At 53.4% G+C, this 21,747-nt stretch overlaps 1 protein-coding gene across 20 annotated transcripts in view; it reads left to right on the forward strand.

Moving 5' to 3' along the window:
* Positions 1 to 21,747, forward strand: part of MAPT (microtubule associated protein tau) — a 51,691-nt gene that overhangs the window by 25,291 nt on the left and 4,653 nt on the right. For 5 of the 20 annotated variants that reach the window (XM_064636792.1, XM_064636793.1, XM_064636794.1 and 2 more), the window contains 11 exons: positions 1,026 to 1,091; positions 4,077 to 4,946; positions 7,107 to 7,153; positions 8,303 to 8,482; positions 11,469 to 11,595; positions 12,176 to 12,226; positions 12,665 to 12,930; positions 16,240 to 16,332; positions 16,480 to 16,572; positions 20,015 to 20,096; positions 20,941 to 21,053. In XM_064636792.1, the coding sequence (XP_064492862.1) occupies positions 1,026 to 1,091; positions 4,077 to 4,946; positions 7,107 to 7,153; positions 8,303 to 8,482; positions 11,469 to 11,595; positions 12,176 to 12,226; positions 12,665 to 12,930; positions 16,240 to 16,332; positions 16,480 to 16,572; positions 20,015 to 20,096; positions 20,941 to 21,053 (1,988 nt within the window). Of the gene's footprint in view, positions 1 to 1,025; positions 1,092 to 4,076; positions 4,947 to 7,106; positions 7,154 to 8,302; positions 8,483 to 11,468; positions 11,596 to 12,175; positions 12,227 to 12,664; positions 12,931 to 16,239; positions 16,333 to 16,420; positions 16,575 to 20,014; positions 20,097 to 20,940; positions 21,054 to 21,747 lie in introns of those variants that run through there. The other 15 variants (XM_064636796.1, XM_064636801.1, XM_064636795.1 and 12 more) reach the window with 15 other exon arrangements.

The raw sequence follows: 21,747 nt of genomic DNA on the forward strand, positions 1-21,747 counted from the left end.
GTGCCTTCCAGAGGCAGAGCAGGGAGTGACTGCAGCAGTGTGTGTGGGTAGGAGAGGGCAGGAGCTGCGGGGAGGGGCAGGGCTGTGTGTGAACAATGAGGATGTGTCCCCTGTGCCGCAGCCAGTGGCTTTTCCTGGAAGCATCAGGCAGGACCTGAGAAAGGTAGTGGGTGGAAAAGGGCTTCTGGTGATGCTAAACACTGGAACACACCCCCAGCAGTGAAATCCATCTGCATCCAGTCCCCAGGGTGCTGGTGGAGCCCTGCAGTGGGACACAGAGTGGTTCACCTGCTTGCAAGGATGTGCAGACCCTGGTGCAAGATCTGGCTGTACCAGGGAGCCAGTGTGCCCTGAACTCCTGGGAAAAAAAATATAGGGAAACAGAGAAAGTTCTAGTTTGGCTAGAGAATGTGACATGCAGGTGTAATTGTTTAAGCTGGTTTGAAAGTACTCATGGAATAAATTGGAAAAATTCTGAGAGAGGCAAACCATCATCACTGTGAAGAAGACTGTACTTCTCTGATGTTCCAGTATTCCTGAAGTGTCAGATTCATATCAGGCTTGGAATTACTGGTCTCACACAGCCTTGGCAGGGTTCATTGTGGTGAGGTGGGTAGCAGACACCAAGAAGGTGGGCTCAGGGAAGAGACATTTGTGTGAGTGCTGCTGGCTACATAAAGGGTAGGTGGGGGTAGAAGAGGGGATATAAATCCACAAGTTTCCTTGCTCCTTAACAGCCTGTTTCCTACCTGAAAGAGCTTGTACTAACCTGCCATCTAGGATGTGTGAGTTGATGGAACACTCCTCCTGTCTGGTACAGCACAGGCTGAGCAGATCTGTCCAGATCCATCATCGGTGTGGAGTGATTTCCTTTCTGATCCTGCCCTGCTCATGATACAGCAGAGATCATGCCCAATCTGATGGGCAGCATCAGAAGGGAGGTAAATAAATTCTCCAGGCACACACTTAAACTTAACTCTTGTTTTGATCGTATTTTTCCCCTTGTTCCTCTGACCTGGGAGCAGCTGAAGAGGCGGGTGTAGGAGCCACTCCCAACCTGGAGGACCACGCTGCAGGAGATGACACTCAAGGTGGGTGAATCATCTGTCCCTGGGTCCAGTTATTGCTGCCCACGTGTGCAACTGGTTGCTGGTGGCTTGGGAATTTTGTTCTTTAATGAAATGCTCTGCACTGCGCGGCAGTTGTGCAGTTCTCCCTGTTCCTGACAGGGAAGGGTCATCCACGCTTGGAATGTTCAAACATACTCATTTCAGGTAACTGCAGCTTCTCATGCACCAAATTTCTCCCTCAGACAACCAAAGTCATGGTGCTTGTTTGTCCAGTTGCAAAACCAGGGCATTCTCCAGGCTGGAAAAGCTGATGGACAGAGCTGGGATGTGCCGTGACCAGGAGGAGCTGCTCACACTGAGCAGAGACAGTGTGGGCCCTGCAAGTCCCACACGAGATCAGTGAATTGTTTGGTTACTGTGTCTTTCTAATGAAAAACATGTCTCAAACCTACTCACTGATGCCCTGACTTCAACATTAAGGGTTTGTTTTCCTTATCCCAGTCTTAGGGAATGTGAAGTGGCCAAGTCAGACACAGGGGCAGCAAGTTTTCAGAGCATTAATTGTGTCTGCTTAGATGAGCCAAGAATTATCTGGGATGTCTCGGCTACCTGGAAAGCCTCTCTTGACTCTGCTCAGTTCAGACTTGATGGAAAGCTTCAGGATGGGGTTTCCCAGTGCTGGCTTAATTCCAGACTTAGGGGTTCAGACTCCCCGTGATGTTGCTGTCTTGCCTCCACACCACAGCCCTAATTTGGTGTGCTGTTTAAAATCTCAGTTAAACTCCATTTTCTGAGGCAGTTTTCTGCACAGCAAACATAACAAACCCCTCCATCTGGGCAGTGTCTCCTCCTTATGGCTCCATTAGTGCATTTAGACATCCATGTCTTTTACAGAAGTAAATAGGTCTTTGCCTTCTGAGCTCAGGGCAGAATTCAGCTTGTCTTTGCTCTCCACACACAGATGAGCAATTCTGTGCACCCTGCAGTTAAAATAGAACCTGTGCTTGCCTGGCCAGTGGTTTTTTGGACTGGCAGCTCTTCTGTATTTAAAGTAGTGATTCCACTATAAAACAGAAATCAAGACTTATCAATAGGGGGGTGAAGTTCTCTTTTCTCTCTACCCTGGTTTTAGTGCTGTTTCACACCAGATTTTTTTCTAAGACCTTTCTGTCCTGTCCTGGGATCTTTGAGCTGTCAGATATGGAGCCATACAGCCAGTTGGAGCTCTGACAAAACCTATATAGGTTCTTTATAAATTGTTCCATCTCTGAAAGTGGGCTTGTAATAATGTGCTGCTTCCTTTTAATGGTTCTCTTTGATTTGGAGGAAAATGTGATTATTGACACACAGAGCCTTGGGTGTCTCACTGGTACCTACCTGATGTGGGGATTTAAAAAAATACAATATTTGCAGTGCAGCTGGAGCATCTTAAAATGCTTTTGGAGTCTCAGGTGGAGAAGCATCCTCTAATCCCCAGTTTGGCATTGACCCTGCGCTGCAGATTTGCCTCAAAACCCCTGAAAAATCCTGGAATATGGAAGCACAGCTCGTGAACTGCCTGTCCACATTCCTGCACTGCTGCTCATTAGTGGTCTTGATGTTCCTTTGCAGAAGAAATGAGCCAGGTTGACCTGCTGGCTGCTGCCTGAACACTTCAAATGCCTGTGATTACAAAAGGTGTTTCTTGATGCCATATTTCAGATATTACCTTCCAATAGGGGCTGGTTGCAGCTTGCTTTTAAACCACAGTTTCCAGGGTCTTTGTGTGGTGGTTTCACTTAAACCATGGTATTCTCTTAGAAAGGGGAGGACATTGATAAAAGATCAAATCAGTCTTGATTCACCTTTTCTTGTTTTGGTTTTGTTTGTTAATCTACCAGAGCCACAGCTGTGATCTCAGGACTGCAGTGCTCTGATTTGGGCTCTTTGGTTTACCTGAGCAGTGCTCAAAAAGACCAAAGAGTCTTTGAAGCTGAGCAAATTCATAATGCAACAGGCACATTCCTGCTAGGACGGTTGACTTTAAAGCAGTTTACCTCTGTCCAGGTGAATTCTCCATTGCTCAGTGGATCTTTGCTTCAGCTGAATGAATTTCCAACAGAAAAGCTCCGGCTCGAGTGGAATATGTGACTTAGCTCTGCAGTTGGGTGAAATTGTAAATGTCTGTGTCGTGCACGAGATCAGCAACAACAGAACTCCCTCTTTTACACACACACACAGCCCCCAAAAAAGAGAGAGAGAGAGAGAGAGAGATCTGTGTCTCTGGGACCTCAGATTTGGGGTTTAAATGTCACTCAGCCCAAATAATGGCAGCAGTGCTGGAGCTCTGATGAGTCTCAGTGGGGGCACAGTCCAAAATCACTGCAACTACGTTTTTCCTCACAGTCCTTTGCTGCTCTGCTGGCTGATGAAATAAGAGTGGAGACATGGAAGTGCTCTTCTCCACGCCCATGGGCAGCAGGAATGACCTGGAGAGCAGAGCAGGGGTGGTTTGAGCTCTGAGAGGTGCTGTGTGTGCCTGACATCTCCTGAAGGGAGGAAAGAGCTGCAGGGATTTTGGGAGCCTGGGAAGGAGGGGAAGGGTCTGGCCTGTTTTGTTCAGGCCCTTGAGGCAGGAAGGGGTGGGCACTGACTGGCAAACCGATGGTCCTGTGGTGGTGTTAGATTGGAAAATGGGGATGTTCTTGGCCTCTGGAAATTTCTACAGCTGAACCAGCTCATGGAGTGCAGGTGTGAACCTGGACACCTCCAAGGCCGGGTCCAGGCAGGAATCTGATCTCCCATGCACTGTGGCTGTCACTGTTTGTGATTCCCAGGGGGATCAGAGTTTCTTTAAAGGCAAAAGCCACTGTGGCAGTGAGTTGTCTGTTCAGTGGGGCGGTGTGGGACTTCTTTTATCCTCTCAGTTGACAGTAGAAATCCTCAGTCTCTCAGCATTACATGACTGTTTGACATGCCTGTGCTAATTTTTTGCCCCTGCTTCATACCCCACATCTTCAACTCCAGGGGAGCTGAGCTCTCCAAAGCTCCAGCCCGGCCCTCGGGAGCGTGTGGGAGAGGCAATAAAAGGAGAAAGCCAGCCCCCAAAGCAGGGACCTGGGGGCCTTCAGCAGCCACTCCTGTCACGTGAAACAAAGGCTCCAGCAGCAGCAGCTCCCACCAGAATTGAGGTCACCATCCCAATCCCCCTGGAAATGTACCAAGGCTCCAGAGCATCCGAAGGCAGCAGTGAGCTGTGGGATCATCGAGGCAGAGAAGGCATTGGTGTGGAGCCAGAGCTGGGCCGTGATGTGCTGGCAGGAGCAGGGGGCACAGGTGACCATAAGGATGGACCACCTCCTTTGTGTACCAAAGCCCCATTAAAGGAAGATTCCAGTGGGCAGGAGAGGGATGAGGATCGTGATATTGATGAAACTTCTGAGCAGGATTTGCTGTCCCTGGTGGGTCAGCAGGTTTCACCAGGACCTGAAGCAGGCTCGTGTCCAGCAACAGCCAAGGAGACTCTTGAAGAATGTGATAGAGAAGGGTCCAAAGACGTCCCCAGAGACACCCTGAGAGAGGCACCTGTGGCTGAAACTCAGTCACAGAAAGCAGGAGAGGACCAAGAGGAGAAGCAGCAGCCACTGAGGGGTGAAGGAGGTACAGACATCACCCCATCAGAGCCTCCTGAAACCACCTCACAGAAAGAAGCTGAGCCTGGGGAGGGAGAAGATTCTGGACCCTTGCTAGAAACAGCCAAACTCCCTTCTGAGCTAAAAGGTGATGTGGAAGACAAAGCTGCTGAGGTTGTGCCAGACACAGGAGAGTGTCAGACGGCCCAGAAGCAGCCCTGTGCCCCGGGTGCAGACAAAGCCAGCCGTGTCCCTCTCCTCAAAGGTGTGTGCTCCGTTCGCTGCCCTCGGCTCACCGGTGGCTTGCTCCCAACAAGGCTGCCTGATGCAGCACCACAGCTTGCTGCCACCTCGAGTCCTGCTGCTTGGACATGGCCTGGATCTGCGCTGTGAACTGATCTCCACCGTGCCGCTGCTGCTCCCTCCCAGTCCTTCCCTCCCTGTTTAATCCCGGGTTGGATTCCCAGACCCTTGTGCTGCCGTTCTGCGTCCCTTGCATGGTGCTGGCGTGTCCCCAGTCGTGCTTTTTTTTCACCTGTTTTTAGTTTGATTTCCTTGGATCTGTTGGGTGGGCACCTTAACTCCCACCTGGCACCTTCCCAGAGGAGAGAGGACCGGATGGACGTGGCTCTGGCCTGTTGGAGCGGGGCTGACTTGGCGCACGCTGCGGCTCATCCCGGCAGGACACGTCCCATCTGGTTTGCATGTCTGGTCCAATAACTCTTGGAATTGGCTTTCCTAAAGAGGAGGGAGGAGGAAAAAGGCAAGGGTGGCAGGTCTGACCATGGAGAAGCCCCGCACTGATCCTGTTTCTTATACTTTCCCCTTCAATATCCACTGCTGACTGCTGCTGCAGGCAGGGTCTGCAGCCAGTTGGGCCTTTCCCCACTGCCAGGCATGTCCATTGCTCTTCCAAAGCATCCTGCTCCAATCCCAGCTCTGGATGGGATGTCCCTGGGCATTCCAGAGCATTTGGGGGGTTCAGTGGGAGCTGCCTGTGGGCATGGAGGCATCTAACAGTCTGTGGGGCAGGGCTGGGCTGTTCTGGGGGAAGGTCTGAGTTCGCCGCTGAATGCACGAGCATCCCTTAGACCTCTCCTTTCTCCAAGGCTGTTTCCCACCCCTCCCGAGGCTCAGGAATGTCACTAGAGGCCCTGCTCAGTGTCCAGATGAAGGTTTTGTCACGAGTTGTGTTAACACAGCAGGACACACGTTGGTGTCTCACAGTGTTGTACCTCAGCTCTGGCTGCCCAGGGTCTATCCTGGGGGAGGCTCTTCTTCTCCCTGCAGTTCCACATCCCAAAAGCTGGCTTGGCTGCCTCCATTATCCTGGGAATGCTGCTCTGGTTTGCAGCAGGCAGAACGTGCTCTTTGCTGCGTGGGGCTCATGAAGAAATTGTTGATGGAGCTTTTTCCATTAGAGCTAAAGCTCATAACATATTTCTCGTTGTTCCCTATGGAATCGGCAGTGGGAAGCTTCCCACGTGTGCTGCAGGGCACTGGCATGGCTTGCACGGGAGCCTGGAATGATGGTGGGGTGGGGATGCATTGCCCAGAGCCAGCCAGCTTCTGATTCAGTAGGAGAAATTCAATTATTTAATGGTCTTTCCCTTCCAAACAGATACTCCATGGCTATTCAGCTCCAGCCTTGATCCAATTTGCAGTTTAACTGAATTTGGGATGGGTCAGTGTTGGATTAACAGCATGGTCCACGTCACCAGGAAGGGGCTGACCCCTCAGGACAAGTTTCCAAACACTGGGAACAATATCAGCAGCTTTTCCTCCCAGACTGGGGAGGAATTAGCTGAAGACAGGGGAAAAGGGCTCTGTTACAAGTGCCTTGTACTACAGACAGTACTTCCTCCCCATTTTTAATCTCCTAATTAGACTGACCCAGGTGGAAGGGGCACTGTGCTAGGAGGCAGAGAGCAGTGTGTCAGGAGAGATGGGAATTAACAACATCCAGGGATAAAAGTGTTCTGCAAAGCCAGCACACTGCACAGCCACCTTAAATGAGGTCACGGTGCTGCTGGATTGGGGCATCCTTTGGTTTGAGTCTTTATATACTTGCTAGAACCAGTGGGGGTTTTAGAGAGGGAGACTCGTTGAAGGGAACTTTCTGTCCTAAACTGGACGGATCCTGCTGGATCTGGGTGCAGATCTGGGGGAAATGCTCTCATAGAAACCTCGTCGTGTGTCTCGTCTCAGTGATGACTAACATGGGTCATCTGTTAACCCAGAAAGAATGTGTTTACCATGGGGAAGTGTTTCTGCAGGAAATGGTGACTTGGTAATATATTTCTAAGAACAGAGTTTAGTTTAAGGGTGAGCAGGGACAGGGAGCAGCCCCCAGCACGTGTGTTGTCCTCTCTCTGGAGTTCCTGACCAGTCCCAAGAGGTGTAACTGTGTGTTTCCCTTTGTCAGGTCGTGTTGACAAGGAAGGGACTGAAGCTGATGAAAAGAAACCCAAGGTGAGCTAAAAAATAAAACCAGAGGTGACACCTGTACATGTTCCTGGCTCCTCTCCTGCTCTCCTGGCCTGCAGTTGTGTCTCTGAGGAAACCTTTCCCATTCCCTTCCATTCTTCCATTTGTTTTTCAACAGTGTTTTCATTTTTTCTTCCCTCACCCTGGTTTGGATGGTGCAATCCATGGGGTTCTTTGAGGGTGAGGAAATGATCCAAACCTAAATCAAACATGTGGCTCACGGGGTTGGGTGTGGGGTTGGAGAAATCATTTTCTCAGCCCAGCACTGGAAAGCAGCAGCTGCCTTTGGGGCAGACTCAAGACTGCACTGGGTGTACTGGGGACGAGCAGCATGACAGTGAAAAGAGCAAAATGTAGTTAAAACATTAAATTAAATAATCTAGGCCTTGCAGATCATAGAATATCCTGAGTTGGAAGGGATCCACAGGGATCATCAGCAGAGTTTGAGATTCCAGAGGTTTAATGGTATCTGTCACACTGGTAATTTGGAGGAGGTTTAGTTCATCTGGCCATTAGCTTGGTTAGTGCCTGAGGGGGATGATGGACAACCTGAGGGGCAGTTTAAGGGGTAAAAAATTGAAGGTGAGGAATAGAATTATTTGCAAGCACTGTGAAATTGGATTTTTCTCTAGGGAAGTCTGGCAGGGTTGTATCAGGCTGAGCATTAGACGTGGTACCAAGCCTAGATAAAACCAGTGCTCTGCTTTTGGCAGAGCAGGTGGGATGGGGTTGAGAGAGCTGGGAGCAGCCACCTGCATCTCTCAGAAATGCTGGTGTTGGTAGTGCTGTTCCTTTGCCAGGAAGGAGGAGGGTTTGGGAGCGAATTGAGGGTTCTGATGGTGAAATGTGCCCCTGGTGTGGAAGGCAGCAGCAAGGACAGGCTGTCACAGGGTGACACTGTCCCCAGGAAGGGGCTCGGGTGTCACTGCACCCTGTGGAAGGAATAGCTGGGGTATCCCATACTTGGTGGAGGAGCCATGGGGCCCTGGCAGTGCCACCTAACACCTATCCCCCACCCAGCTCTGCATTGCACCTTCTAATCCTACTTTATGTTGCTGATCCCGTTTTGTTTCCCTCCCATGCTGATTTTTTTTTTCTCGTTTGTTCCCATTTTATTTTGTTTCCACGTTTAAGAAATCCTCACCTTCCACTGCCAAACCCCCAGGGGACAGACCCTCCATCCCCCCCCACCGACACACCTCCTCTAGCACAGCCCCTTCGAAACCACCCTCCAGCCCTGCTCCTGCCTCTAAGCGAGTCCCTCCTGCCACCCCCCGAGCTGCCAGTGCAGGAACGCCAGAAATGAAAGCCAAGGTAAGGAAATGGGACGTGAGAGAGGCAAAGGGGAATACCTTAAAGCATTCCTGAGTGATGGTGCTTGGCTGAGTCTCCCTGGTCTGTGGAGAGGGTGGGATGTGCTTCACCTTCCCATGGCCATGGCCAGGTTTGGCTCCAGTTCTGGTGCTGGAAGGAACCAGCACGTGGAGCAAAAATAGCTTCTCACTGCAGGGTGTTACCTGGTCTCCCTGAGGCATTTCCAGGTCCTTTTAGGCTCTTCCTTGTTTTGCAGCTTTATCTGGGTTTCGTGGGAGCGTTGGCAGCAAACAGCAAGATGTGTTTGCAGTGTGGCACAACCAGACCTGCCAGGTGCTGCTGTAGGAAATGCACACACCCCCAGCTCTGGGTTCCCTTTGCTGTGTTCACTCACACAGATACACCCGTGGTGAGGGAAAGCACAGGGATTGCAGGTCACACAGGATCAGAGCATCACGGGATGGTTTGGGTTGGAAGGGACCTTAAAGCCCATCCAGTGCCACCCCCTGCCATGGGCAGGGACATCTTCCACTAGCCCAGGTTGCTCTAAGCCCTGTCCAACCTGGCCTTGGACACTTCCAGGGATCCAGGGGCAGGCACAGCTTCTCTGGGCAACCTGTGCCTCTCACAGAGGATGGGATGTGGTTTTACTGGTTCTGCACTGCTTCCCTGCTGCCTTGGGACCAGTCAGCCTGTAGATTTTCAGTTCCATGTTTTCCATGAGCTTTTACACTGACCAGCACTAAGTAGTCACCAGAAAGAGGATGTGTGAGTTCAGAGGTTTGGGAAGGATTTCTACAGGACTAGGAGACCACAGATAGGATATTGCAGTTTACCTGACATTACAGGTGATGCAGGTGTGACAGTGGTGTACTGTAGGTGGGGATATCTGAGGTGCTTCCCAGTGTTTGAAGCCTGACACTCGACTCATGGATAAATTTATCTTCTGTGTGAAATTGTAGCAGAGCAGGGGAAACAAAGTGATGAAATTTAGAGAACAAAGGAGTTGAACATACTCTTGAATTTTCATGTATCTTCTGTAACAATTTTAGCAGAGCAGGGGAAACAAAGTGACGAGATTTAGAGAACAAAGGAGCTGAACATATCTTGAATTTATGTATCTTCTGTAACAATTTTAGCAGGGCAGGGAAATGAAGTGACGAAGTTCAGAGAACAAAGGAGTTTTGCACAGCAGACCAGGGGTGGTGAATGGGGCAGCTGAAGCCAAGGGCTCACCTGGGAAAGGTCACAGTCATTCCACCAGCCCAGGAGTGGCTGTGCCCTGGTTGTGGCTGTGCCCTGTCTGTGGCTGTGCCCTGTTGTGGCTGTGCCCTGTTGTGGCTGTGCCCTGTTGTGGCTGTGCCCTGGTTGTGGCTGTGCCCAGGCTGTGGCTGTGCCCTGGTTGTGGCTGTGCCCAAGCTGTGGCTGTGCCCTGGTTGTGGCTGTGCCCTGACTGTGGCTGTGCCCAGGCTCTGGCTGTGCCCTGTCTGTGGCTGTGCCCTGTCTGTGGCTGTGCCCAGGCTGTGGCTGTGCCCTGGCTGTGGCTGTGCCCTGGTTGTGGCTGTGCCCTGTTGTGGCTGTGCCCTGTCTGTGGCTGTGCCCAAGCTGTGGCTGTGCCCTGTTGTGGCTGTGCCCTGTTGTGGCTGTGCCCAAGCTGTGGCTGTGCCCTGTTGTGGCTGTGCCCTGTCTGTGGCTGTGCTCTGTTGTGGCTGTGCCCAGGCTGTGGCTGTGCCCTGTTGTGGCTGTGCCCAGGCTGTGGCTGTGCCCAAGCTGTGGCTGTGCCCTGTTGTGGCTGTGCCCTGTTGTGGCTGTGCCCTGTCTGTGGCTGTGCTCTGTTGTGGCTGTGCCCAGGCTGTGGCTGTGCCCTGTTGTGGCTGTGCCCTGTTGTGGCTGTGCCCTGGTTGTGGCTGTGCCCTGGCTGTGGCTGTGCCCTGTCTGTGGCTGTGCCCTGTTGTGGCTGTGCCCTGGTTGTGGCTGTGCCCAAGCTGTGGCTGTGCCCTGTTGTGGCTGTGCCCTGTTGTGGCTGTGCCCTGGCTGTGGCTGTGCCCTGTTGTGGCTGTGCCCTGTTGTGGCTGTGCCCTGGTTGTGGCTGTGCCCTGGCTGTGGCTGTGCCCTGTTGTGGCTGTGCCCTGGTTGTGGCTGTGCCCAGGCTGTGGCTGTGCCCTGTTGTGGCTGTGCCCTGGTTGTGGCTGTGCCCAAACTGTGGCTGTGCCCTGTTGTGGCTGTGCCCTGGCTGTGGCTGTGCCCAGGCTGTGGCTGTGCCCTGTTGTGGCTGTGCCCTGGTTGTGGCTGTGCCCAAGCTGTGGCTGTGCCCTGTTGTGGCTGTGCCCTGTTGTGGCTGTGCCCTGTCTGTGGCTGTGCCCTGTCGTGGCTGTGCCCTGTCTGTGGCTGTGCCCTGTTGTGGCTGTGCCCTGGCTATGGCTGTGCCCTGTTGTGGCTGTGCCCTGTTGTGGCTGTGCCCAGGCTGTGGCTGTGCCCTGTTGTGGCTGTGCCCAGGCTGTGGCTGTGCCCTGTTGTGGCTGTGCCCTGTCTGTGACTGTGCCCTGTTGTGGCTGTGCCCTGTCTGTGACTGTGCCCTGTTGTGGCTGTGCCCTGTTGTGGCTGTGCCCAAGCTGTGGCTGTGCCCAGGCTGTGGCTGTGCCCAGGCTGTGGCTGTGCCCTGTCTGTGGCTGTGCCCAGGCTGTGGCTGTGCCCTGTTGTGGCTGTGCCCTGTTGTGGCTGTGCCCAGGCTGTGGCTGTGCCCTGTTGTGGCTGTGCCCTGTTGTGGCTGTGCCCTGTTGTGGCTGTGCCCTGTTGTGGCTGTGCCCTGGCTGTGGCTGTGCTCTCCTTGTGGCAGGTGCTGTTGTGGGAGACAAGGTGTGAACTGGCACATTCCAGGTGTGGGGAACCCTTGGGCTGCCAGGGTGTAGGAAGCAGGGGGGTCTCATGTGCTCTGACCCGTGAGGGGTGACAGCCCATCCCTGACAGCCCCCCCTTGTGTCCCCAGGGCCCGGAGATGAGGGGTGGCACGAAGACGGGCACGCCGCGCTCGGGGCAGGCGCAGAGGAACTCCACCAACGCCACGCGCATCCCGGCAAAGACCCCCACGGCCCCCAAGACCCCTCCCAGCTCCGGTAGGTGACGGTGGGAGCCGTGTCCTGCTCCTGCCACCGCGGTGGGGATGCCCTCAGTGGTGCTCCCCAGTTCCCCGTGCAGCTCTGGGGGGTTAATGGCCAAACTCACAGCCCCGGGCAGGGGCACGGCACAGGCTGAGCTCTGCCAGGGGGGTGGGAGCTGCTCAGCCCTCTCCTGGGGCTGGGATGAGCCCTCTGGAGTGAGCCTTTCCAGGTGCTGCTCTGTTCACACATGTGTAGGAGAGGGCAGTTGCTTTATCCCTTTGGGATACCCTCCAATTTGGAGGGTTTAGGCAGCTCCTTTTTAATCCATCTACTCCTTTTCTCTCTGACAATATTTCACAAAGACCCAGGGGCAAGAGGATCAATTCTTCGATTGCAGGAATGGAGATTAGCCCATTATTATTCTCAGAGAAGAAAACCCCAGAAAGCATCAGGCATTGTGAATTTCCATTAAAATGGTGCATTTCACTGAATATACATATATATATTTCATACTTAACTGGAGCTCCATAAAACCTTAAATCAATTAATTTTCCAGCTTTATTATGTTTAAGCATCTTTCTCATTCACTAAACAGGCAGAAAGGAGCAGAAAAAACCACCTCCTGCAGCAGCAAAGACTGAGAAAGGTGACGTTTAAGGGTTTTCTTTTCTTCTTTCATTTTCTTTTCGAACTGGGGACAGTTCTAAGCTGCTCAGCAACCAGCCTTATTTAATTACAGAGAAAAAAATATGTAAAAATGCTTCCAAATTTCTAATAGAAATGTGTTTTTGAGTGTCTTTTGTCTGTAATTCGTCATGCATGCCAATGCCACACTTGGGTGGGGAGTTTTACCAGTGACCCAGGCAGTGGAGACCGTCTTCCTTCTGAGATATTAGGAAATTGCCTTTAAATCACAGTTTTTCCTTCAAAATGGAGTAGAAGAAAGCGCAGCCGTGCACTGGGAGTAGCGGGGTGGGCTCTGGGACCGGGTACATCGACCCCAAAAAGGCAGGGAGCGAGCAGGGAAGGGGTGGTGTGTGCCCGGGTTGCCCACCCGCGCTCACTCCCTGTCTGCAACCTCCAGGTGAGCAGCCCAAGTCTGGAGACAGAAGCGGTTACAGCAGTCCCGGCTCCCCCGGGACTCCAGGCAGCCGTTCCCGCACCCCCTCTCTGCCCACCCCACCAGCCAGGGAGCCCAAGAAGGTGGCAGTGGTTCGCACCCCACCGAAATCTCCGGCGTCGGCCAAGACCCGCATCCAGCCCTCGGCCGCGCCCATGCCCGACCTGAAGAACGTCAAGTCCAAAATCGGCTCCACCGAAAACCTGAAGCACCAGCCCGGAGGTGGCAAGGTAAAGGTGGACTCTGCTTCCCCAGGGGCCTGGCTGTGGGGGCAGCGGGTGCTGGATGCTCCCTCCGGGATGGGAGAGCTGCCCTGGAGCGGCAGCAGCTGTGGGCAGTGGGCAGCCAGACTTCAGCTGGGCTCCAGCCTGGTGCTGGGGTTTGGGTTGACTGGGTTGGGGGCTTGGCCTGGAATTCCTTGCCTGGCTTAGTAAAGCTCAGCTGTCCCATGGAGAGCTCGTGGTGTGGGTCTCGTGGAGTGGCTTCCAGGGAAATGGCATTCCCTCGTGGTGTCCAGTCAGGGACAGGTTGTCCCTAGTTAGGGACAGATTGTCCAGTTCGGGACAGATTGTCCAGTTAGGGACAGCAGGTTGTGGCCTGCAGCCCTCAGGAGTGCTGGGATCAGGGCTGTGTTTATGGATCCTACACTGTGACTGGAGCAGTCCCTCTGTTAGTGAGCAGGAGGATGATCTGTCTCCTCCTCCTAAGGGGCCCAGACTCGGACCCCAAGTTTTTCCAGACACTGGGATTTTGGATCCAGCTCTGTTGTCAAGGGTTTGGGTTGTGTTCTGCCATCAGGCGCTGTGTGGCTACGTGGGCAGTGTGGCATGGCCAGAACTTTTATCCTTTCAACCACTTTTCACTCCCAGAGAAGCTGTTTCACGAGCAGCAAAGTGACCTCTGTGTTCCAGGTGCTTGGGAATGAGGGTCTTGGGTTAAATTCTGCAAGCCTGGCAAGGGACACTGCCTGTCCTGGGGGTGACACTGCCTGTTTTGAGGGGACACTGCCTGCCCTGGGGTGACACTGCCTGTCCCAGGGGTGACACTGCCTGTCTCAGGAGTGACACTGCCTATCCTGAGGGGACACTGCCTGTCCCAGGGGTGACACTGCCTGTTTTGAGGGGACACTGCCTGCCCTGGGGTGACACTGCCTGTCCCAGGGGTGACACTGCCTGTCTCAGGAGTGACACTGCCTATCCTGAGGGGACACTGCCTGTCCCAGGGGTGACACTGCCTGCCCTGGGGTGACACTGCCTGGCTTGCAGGCCTTGCAGAGCCATAATAACCATTCCCTGAGTGCTGTGCATGGCATTTTGTGTGACCTCCATGGCTCTGAACGTTCGCCTCTGGCACAGGGGGGGAGGCTCTGGGATGGCTCCTCTGCACCCCTGGAAATGGCAGCCTGCTTTTCCATGGCCTTCCGGGCATTTTCTGCCATGGCTGGAGATTTACTGGCTTTGTGCTACAATCCAGTGGGGCTCTGGAGCCTGGGCAGGGCCGTTGGTCATGGGCAGAGCAGCACGTGTCCTTTTTGGGGCCTCAGCCCTCCTGCCCACTTAGCACAAGTCATGGGATTTTCCTCCCACCCCCACAAACCCCATTCTCCTGGGATTTTAGAAGGAACCCTTCTGTTTACTGGAAATTGGTTAAATTATTCACTTGTTTTTTTTAATCCAGCTTTTACAAGTTTTTTTTTTCTCTCTCTGCTTCTCTGTCAGGCGTGTTTGTTGTTGTTACTGGAGAGTGGGAGCAGCTGAATTTGGGACAATTCCTTGCTCTTTGCAGGGGAGAAGGGCTGGGTGCTCTGTTGGGGGTTCTGTAGGACACGAGGCTGCTCTCAGCAGTATGGTTGCAGCTGGAGCAGAAGGGGCTGATCCCACCAGTTTGATTTGAGGCTGAAATCAGAAATGGGTTTGGAGCCTGCTCTCTGTGCAGATTCCAGACCCCCAGCCTAGGGAAGCAAAGGAGCAAGGGGAAAAACACACCAGGAGCCAGCCAAGCCACGTCTCTTCCAGTGTTTCCGCATGGTCTGAGCACTTTTGTTGTCACTGGATCACCAAGTGCTGCTCTGGCAAAGCCTGGTCTAGCAGAACTGGGACATGGTTTGTGGGATTAGTTGATGTGAATCTGGAAAATCATGCTTCAGGCACATACCAGCCTTGGTGCTTCTCATGCTGGAGAAGCAGGGAATAGCAGGGAGCTCTCCTGGCAGCAGCAGGATGGAGATGAGGTGCCTGCTCAGCCAGCTTCGGGGACAGGGCCATCTGGGGCTGAGGGATGTGACACTGCAGGATGGTCCCTCTCACGGGGTTGTGCTTCAGACAGGCTCAGGCCTGCGGGTTGTTACCTGCATTTCCACCTGTGTAGGTTGTAAAGCCACTCCAGAGTGCGTGGGGGAAGGAGCAGGGACAATCTTTATCCTTGTTTTGCCTGGAATAGCTGATGCAGGAGGTCGCTCCAGCATAGCTGCCCTTACACAGCCAAGTGGGGAGAACAAGCCCGAAATAGAACCAGCTTCATTAGCACAAAAATCCATGTGTGGAGGGAAGGCTTTGGGGCTGGAGGGTGTAGCTGGCATGGCACATGGTTCCCATGTGGCACCGAGCTGTTTCCAGCCTCTCTCCCATGGGAGATGGCACTGGGAATATGCCACAGAGCTGCTGCCTCTGGGGAGTGGGCTGGGCTGCCCCTGTCATCCCACAGGGCTTAAGGAAACTGCAGGTGTGGGGCTGCCTCCCTGGCATGGGGCTGCAACCCTGGGATGGGATTGCAACCCTGGCCTAGGATTGCATCCCTGGTGTGGGGCCCCATCCCTGGATGGGGCTGCATGCCTGGCACTGCATCCCTGATGTGGGACTGCATTCCTGGCTTGAGACCACATCTCTGGCCTGGAACTGCATCCTTGGGATGGGGCCACATGCCTGGCATGGGACTGCATCCCTGACAGTGTCTGCTTTCTCTTGGTAGCTGTAGAGGGAGTGTGAGCCCTGTGCAGAGCAGAGCTCAGGCATCTTTTCCCAGTGCTGGACATGCAGCTCCTGCTCTCCAGCCTGGCCAGCAGCACTTGTTTGCCCAAGGTCAGGTGTGCCTGTCCCAGAGGGGGATCAGGATGCTAAGCATGGGAGCTGGGGCTGAGCAGGCAGTTTTCTCTCAGCTCCATCCCTCCTCCTTCCACAGGCTCTGCAGAAGCTGAGTCTCAGAGTACTGTGGAGTCTCAAGTGCCTTCCAGCGGGTTCGCTGCCCAGCAAGTTCCCCGTTCTGTTCAGTGAAAGAAAATGGGCTGAGCTCATTTCTGGCTGGTGTTTGTGGCCTGGGAACCAGGGCTGCATCACTACCCAGACGTGTCCAGTCTCTAGCTATAACCTGCCCACCTCCATCTTCAGTTTCCAGCCCACCAGTACACCAATCCATGCAGCAAGGCAGAGATTCTCCTTTTTGCTCTCAGCACTGCAAGGCAGGTTCCTGGTTTTAGGGATATAACACATGGTCAAGCTGCAGATGGTCACGTTGTTTCTCACGCTCTTTTCTGGCTACTAAAGGTGCAGATTATTAATAAGAAGCTGGACTTTAGCAGCGTTCAATCCAAGTGTGGCTCAAAGGATAATATCAAACACATCCCGGGCGGAGGCAGTGTGAGTACCTTCACACTTTCAATGCTCTATAATAGTTCTTATTATAAGTGGCATGTTGTGTACACTAAACTGCCAATGCTATCTGCAGCGATCCTGCCATCAGATAGCTATTGGTGACGTGCAATGACTCTTTTCTGGCTACCAAAGGTGCAGATTGTTAATAAGAAGTTGGACTTTAGCAACGTTCAATCAAGGTGTGGCTCAAAGGATAATATCAAACACATCCCGGGCGGAGGCAGTGTGAGTACCTTCACACTTTGAATGCACTGTGATAATCCTGATTTTAGTGGCATGTTGTTACACTAATCACCAATGCTATCTGCAGCCACCTTGCTGTCACATAGCCATTGGGGACGTGCTGTCATTTAACCCCATTAACCTGAAAGACATGGTGAGATGAACCCTAACAAGTCCTGGACATGCCTGCCATGGACAGAACTAACTGCCCCTTGTCCAAACCATGTCTGTAACAAAACATCCCAGTAACTCCAGGGTTTGGCACTACCTGGAAGGCTGAAAGCCTCGTTGTCTGTGGGATGGGGACTCTGGCAGACAGTGATGTAGGAGACGAGTAAATTTATGAGCAGACCCAGTCCTTGTTGCTTAATGTGCTGCTAAATTGGACATGATCCTGCCCAACAGATGAACGTGCAGGTTCCTGCCCGTTCCCATCAGGCAAGTATGATCCATGCAAATATGAAGCTTCTCCTTGCTAACGAATGTGTCCGGCAGCGCCCACGGAGGCTGAGCCTAAAGTACTGTTGAGATAATTGATTTGAATGCTGGCATTTCCAGCTGTTCCCAGATAAATACTGGACTCAGCTTTCAGTTACTGTGCCAGAAACCTGGAGAGACTCCACAGAGGTTGGTGGATTTACAGCAGTTTCACTGGAGACAGTTTGGGACCAGGAAAGATGACGTGCCAAGGAAGACCCCAAAGAGTGCGACCCGTGGTCTGTGGGGGCCTGGTCTGTGGCCATCTGAGGGAGCATCTCAGATGTTCCCCATGGATTTTTCATGGGCTTTCCTTGATCTCTGTGGACACCCTCCCTGAGAAACTGAGCATTTGCAGAGGGCTTGGCACACGCTGGCAGGGCCACAGCTGGGTTTGCAGCCTCTGGCTCAAATTTGGTGTCATTCTGCAGTTACTTCACGGGCCAGAGGAGCTGCTCTGCAAGCCCAGACCCCTGTGAAGCAATTCCATGGTTGTTCCTCTTCTTCACCCTGGAGTCCTGCACTGGCTGGGCTGCCTGGTGTGTGATGGGAGCTGGTGTTGGCCACGGATCCCCTGTGCTGTGGCTGCTGCTGAGCTCCAGCACGGTGTGCTGAGCTCGTCCCTTCCTCCACAGAGAGCTCACACCGTGGGCGAGCGACTGCAGCTGAACCGGGTTAAGAATTATCTGGATTTTTGGCTGAGGGTTGTGATCCCTCCCCAGGCCCTGCCAGCACTGAAAACCCTGTGATCTGTGCCTGGCTGCAGCAGCTCTGGGAGCTCTCGGAGCAAAGCCCTGAGCTGACATGGCTGTGCAGGCTGTCCTGGGGGCAGGGATGGGCCTTGGGGCTCCTCTGGGAGAGGGGCAACAAGAGACCCCCAGGCTTTGATGGCCATTGTATCTTAAACCCCCAGGGACCACCTGCCCAGCCATCCCTGCTTCCAGGGGGAACTGTCACTACCTGAGCTGGGTACCTGGATTTTAAGCCCATGGATGCTCTGACCAGGTGATGCATTAGGCAAAAAGCACTTCTGATGCTGAGAGGTGGGATCCCAAGGTCTCTGGCACTAGTTTCCCAGGCAAACTACTCTGTTCCCGTTTTCCTTTCTTGCTAAAGTGGGGAGGATCCTTCTCTGCTCCCAGCAGGATGGGAAGGGATAATGGAGTCCTGTCTGTCAAAAAAGGGACTGGAATGAGAGCAGAATGTTCCAATTGCTGATTGTTTGCCCTGGAAATGGGAGACCTTTCAGTCCCAGGTCTCAGTGGTGCCTGAATTGCTTGTAGGCCCTTTGGGGTCACAGCTGGGATTAGAAAGGCCCCAGCTGCCCTTTTCGGGTCCCTTTCCTGCCTTCCGACCAAATCTGGTTCCTGTCTTGTCCAGTGCATTAAACGTGTGACCTTTCCCCAACTCTGTCTCTGTGTCTGTGTCCATGATGTGCTCCAAGGCCCTGGGGGTTCATTCCCCCACTCTCTGTCTCCTGTCAAATGTGCCTTTTGGTCTGCGTGAGCAGCGGAGACAAGGCAGGTCAGCACAGGGCTCTGTGCTGGTGGGACCAGATCTGCTCCCATCCTTTTCCTGACTCTGTGATGGAGGGGGAGTGTTTCTCAGGGGTGTGACAATCCAGCACCCAGCTCTGAGGGTGATGGGGCCAACATGAGGACTGGAGGGTGCACCTTGCCCTGGGGTTTGAGTCAGCACGGGGTTCTCAGGTGTGATGGAGAGCAGTGGCTGTGGTGAATCCTCTGTGCTGGTCTGGAGGCTGCTGGGAGGGAGGAGTCAGCTCCTCTCCAAAGCTCCCTTTGGTGCTGGCACATCCTTCCTGAGATTTGTGAGAGCAGCACAAATGTGATGCTGGAGAAAACACGGAGAGCAGCCCATGCTCCCCATGAAATCCAGGCTGTCCCCGAGAGCCAAACACTCCCCAGAGCGTGGGAACCACCCCCGAGGTGTTGATGGTCCAGTTTCTCCTGCACAGCCCCACCAACTCCAGCAACAACTGACCCACACTCAGGTGTGGGTCCAAACCCAGGGTGTGAGGTAACTTGTGGGGTTCTGGGGATGTTTCCTCCCCCCTTGTCTCCTGCTCCTGCCGTAGCTGCCGTGTGTGTGCCGTGGTTGCCGTCCCGGGGGGCTCCTCCCAGCCCTGGCCGTGGCTGTTCCCGGTGTGGTTTCACTGCTAACGTAGCACTAAACCAGCCCCTCGTTGCCGTCCCTCCTGTGTGTGTCCCGTGTCACCGCTGTCCGTGGGCAGAGCCCGCCGGCCCCGCGGGGTCCGTGAGCGGGGCGGGATCCGTGGAACTGCTGCAGCCCTTGTTCTGAGACAATAACGGGACAAGCAAATCCAAAACAGAGCATAAATGTCACAAAATGCTGTTGTGCTTCGATATTTTATAACATTTTAATCTCTTATGATGTGATCTCCAGATATTTAGACTTTTCTTTGCTTTTTTATTTCCTCCCCCCCCCCCCGTTTTTTTAACCCTTATTTCTGTTACAGCATTTTTCAGAAATGCATATTTTGGTCACTCTTTTAAAAGTTCTGTGCACATTGATCATTTCTGTTCTTTCAGTTTTTGTGGACATAAGCTTTATGTTTTACACCAGAAAAGGTATTTATTTTTTACGTTTTCTCTCTGGTATATCTCCTCCTTTTGGATGATGTGTATGCAAATCTTAATTAATTACCACTCCACTTTCTCTCTCACTTGAGCACTTTAAAATTGCCTCTATTCCCCCCTCTGTGGAGAGGTGATCTCGTGCATGCTGACATGTTAAGAGGCTACTGCACACGGGCATTAATGATCTCCCATTTCTGATGATGGTTTCTTTTGTATCATTAATCTTCCTGGGGTTTGAGCTGTCCTTTCCCTCCAATCCAGCTCAGGTGCCGCTGTGTGTTGTGCTCCCCCTCCCCAGCCAGTCCATCCTGGCAATGAGCTCATCCCTTTTTCCTCTCTCCCACGGGCAGGTTCAAATCGTTTACAAGCCAGTCGACCTGAGCCATGTGACATCCAAATGTGGTTCCCTGGGCAACATCCATCACAAACCAGGTACCCTTTGGCCTTGTGCTGATCCTGGGAGCTGGTGGGCTGTGCTGTGGTGTGTCTGGAGCTGGGGAGAGGGTTGGGATAGGGCAAGGAGTGAGGGCAGGCAGGTGGAGCACCAGAGTGAGCCCTGGGGTGCTGGATGCTGTTCCCAGCTCAGTCATTGCCAGACCTGCTCCTGTCTGCCCGAGTGCTCCGAGCAGGGGAGGAATCTGGTGTCATCTGGACTTTTCACAAGGGCCTGGAGTGACAGGACAAGAGGGAATGGCCTTAAGTTGAAAGAGGGTAGATGTAGATTGGATATTAGGAAGAAATTCCTCCCTGTGAGGGTGGGGAGGTCGTGGCACAGGTTGCCCAGAGAAGCTCTGGCTGCCCCTGGATCCCTGGAAGTGTCCAAGGCCAGGTAGGACAGGGCTTGGAGCAACCTGGGCTAGTGGAAGGTGTCCTTGCCTGTGGCAGGGGGTGGGACTGGATGGGCTTTAAGGTCTCTTCCAATCGAAACTGTTCTGTGATCCATGGATACCTTTGTGCCAACACATCCATGTGAGACGTATTTAGGAATAAACGGGGGACTGCTGGTTTAGGGGATCAAGGTCAGCTCCCTGCCCTCAGTTCTGTAAAACACTGGGGTGTGTGCCAGCTCTGCAGAGCATCCTTTGGTTGGTCTCTTTACCCTGACTCCTATTTGCCCTGACTCCTGGGTTTCCCAAATCATCACGGGGTCCCTTTTGCTGCTGTTTCCCCGGGCCTCACCCTCTGCTCAGCCTCAGAGGGCTGTGGCTGAGTCTCCTTGGAGCAGCTCAGACCTCAGTGACCTGGCTGCTGACCCAGCCCCTGCTCTTTACTCCAGGTGGTGGCCAGGTGGAGGTGAAATCTGAGAAACTGGACTTCAAAGATAAGGTGCAATCGAAAATCGGGTCCTTAGATAACATCAGCCACGTCCCTGGAGGAGGGAATAAAAAGGTAAAGGGGCACTGGGCTGGGAACAGGCACCTTCTGCTGTGTCTGGCTGTGAGCAGGCGTGCAAGTGAAGATGGGTGGGAGTCTGGGCTTGGAGAGGGTCCTGCTCAGGGCTCCTGGGCTGCCTGTCCCAACCCAGGGGACGTTTGCTGGAGCAGAGCTGTGGCAGAGCTGCCAGGACTCCAGGCTGGGCCCTTCCTGGCCCGTGGCACGCGGATGAGTTTGAGTGTCAGTGACAGCCTCTGCTGTGGTTTCCTGCTCTTTCTGCCGTCTCTGAAGTTCATGTTTGTGTCTCAAACCTTTCTCATGAAGGAGTGTCACCAGCAGCAGCTCCTGTGCACTCTGGGTTGGTGCAGTGGCAGCTCAGGAGCTGCAGAGGTGTTGGATCCCAGTGCAAGTGGAGCATTTAAAGCTCGGCTTTATTTAGAACAGGTGACTTTGCAGCAGTCTGGCCCTTCAGAAGGTGATCTCTCCTTCCTAGCCAAGGGCTCTGTGTAGGGAGGGGGTGCTTGTGGGGGACTTAAATTGAAACACAAAAGCCACTCAGGTCAGGGAAACAATGAATTTGGGGTGAGCTGTTCCCACTGAGGCTTTGATGGCAACTTCAGTGAGTCTTAGCTGAGTAAAACAACCCCCACAGCTTGGCTTCAAGGCCACCAAGTCCCCAGCAGGCCAGGGAGTGAGGACATCAGGTAAG

The sequence above is a fragment of the Pseudopipra pipra genome, chromosome 26 (genome assembly GCF_036250125.1).
Source record: "Pseudopipra pipra isolate bDixPip1 chromosome 26, bDixPip1.hap1, whole genome shotgun sequence".
Taxonomy (NCBI): Eukaryota; Metazoa; Chordata; class Aves; order Passeriformes; family Pipridae; genus Pseudopipra; species Pseudopipra pipra.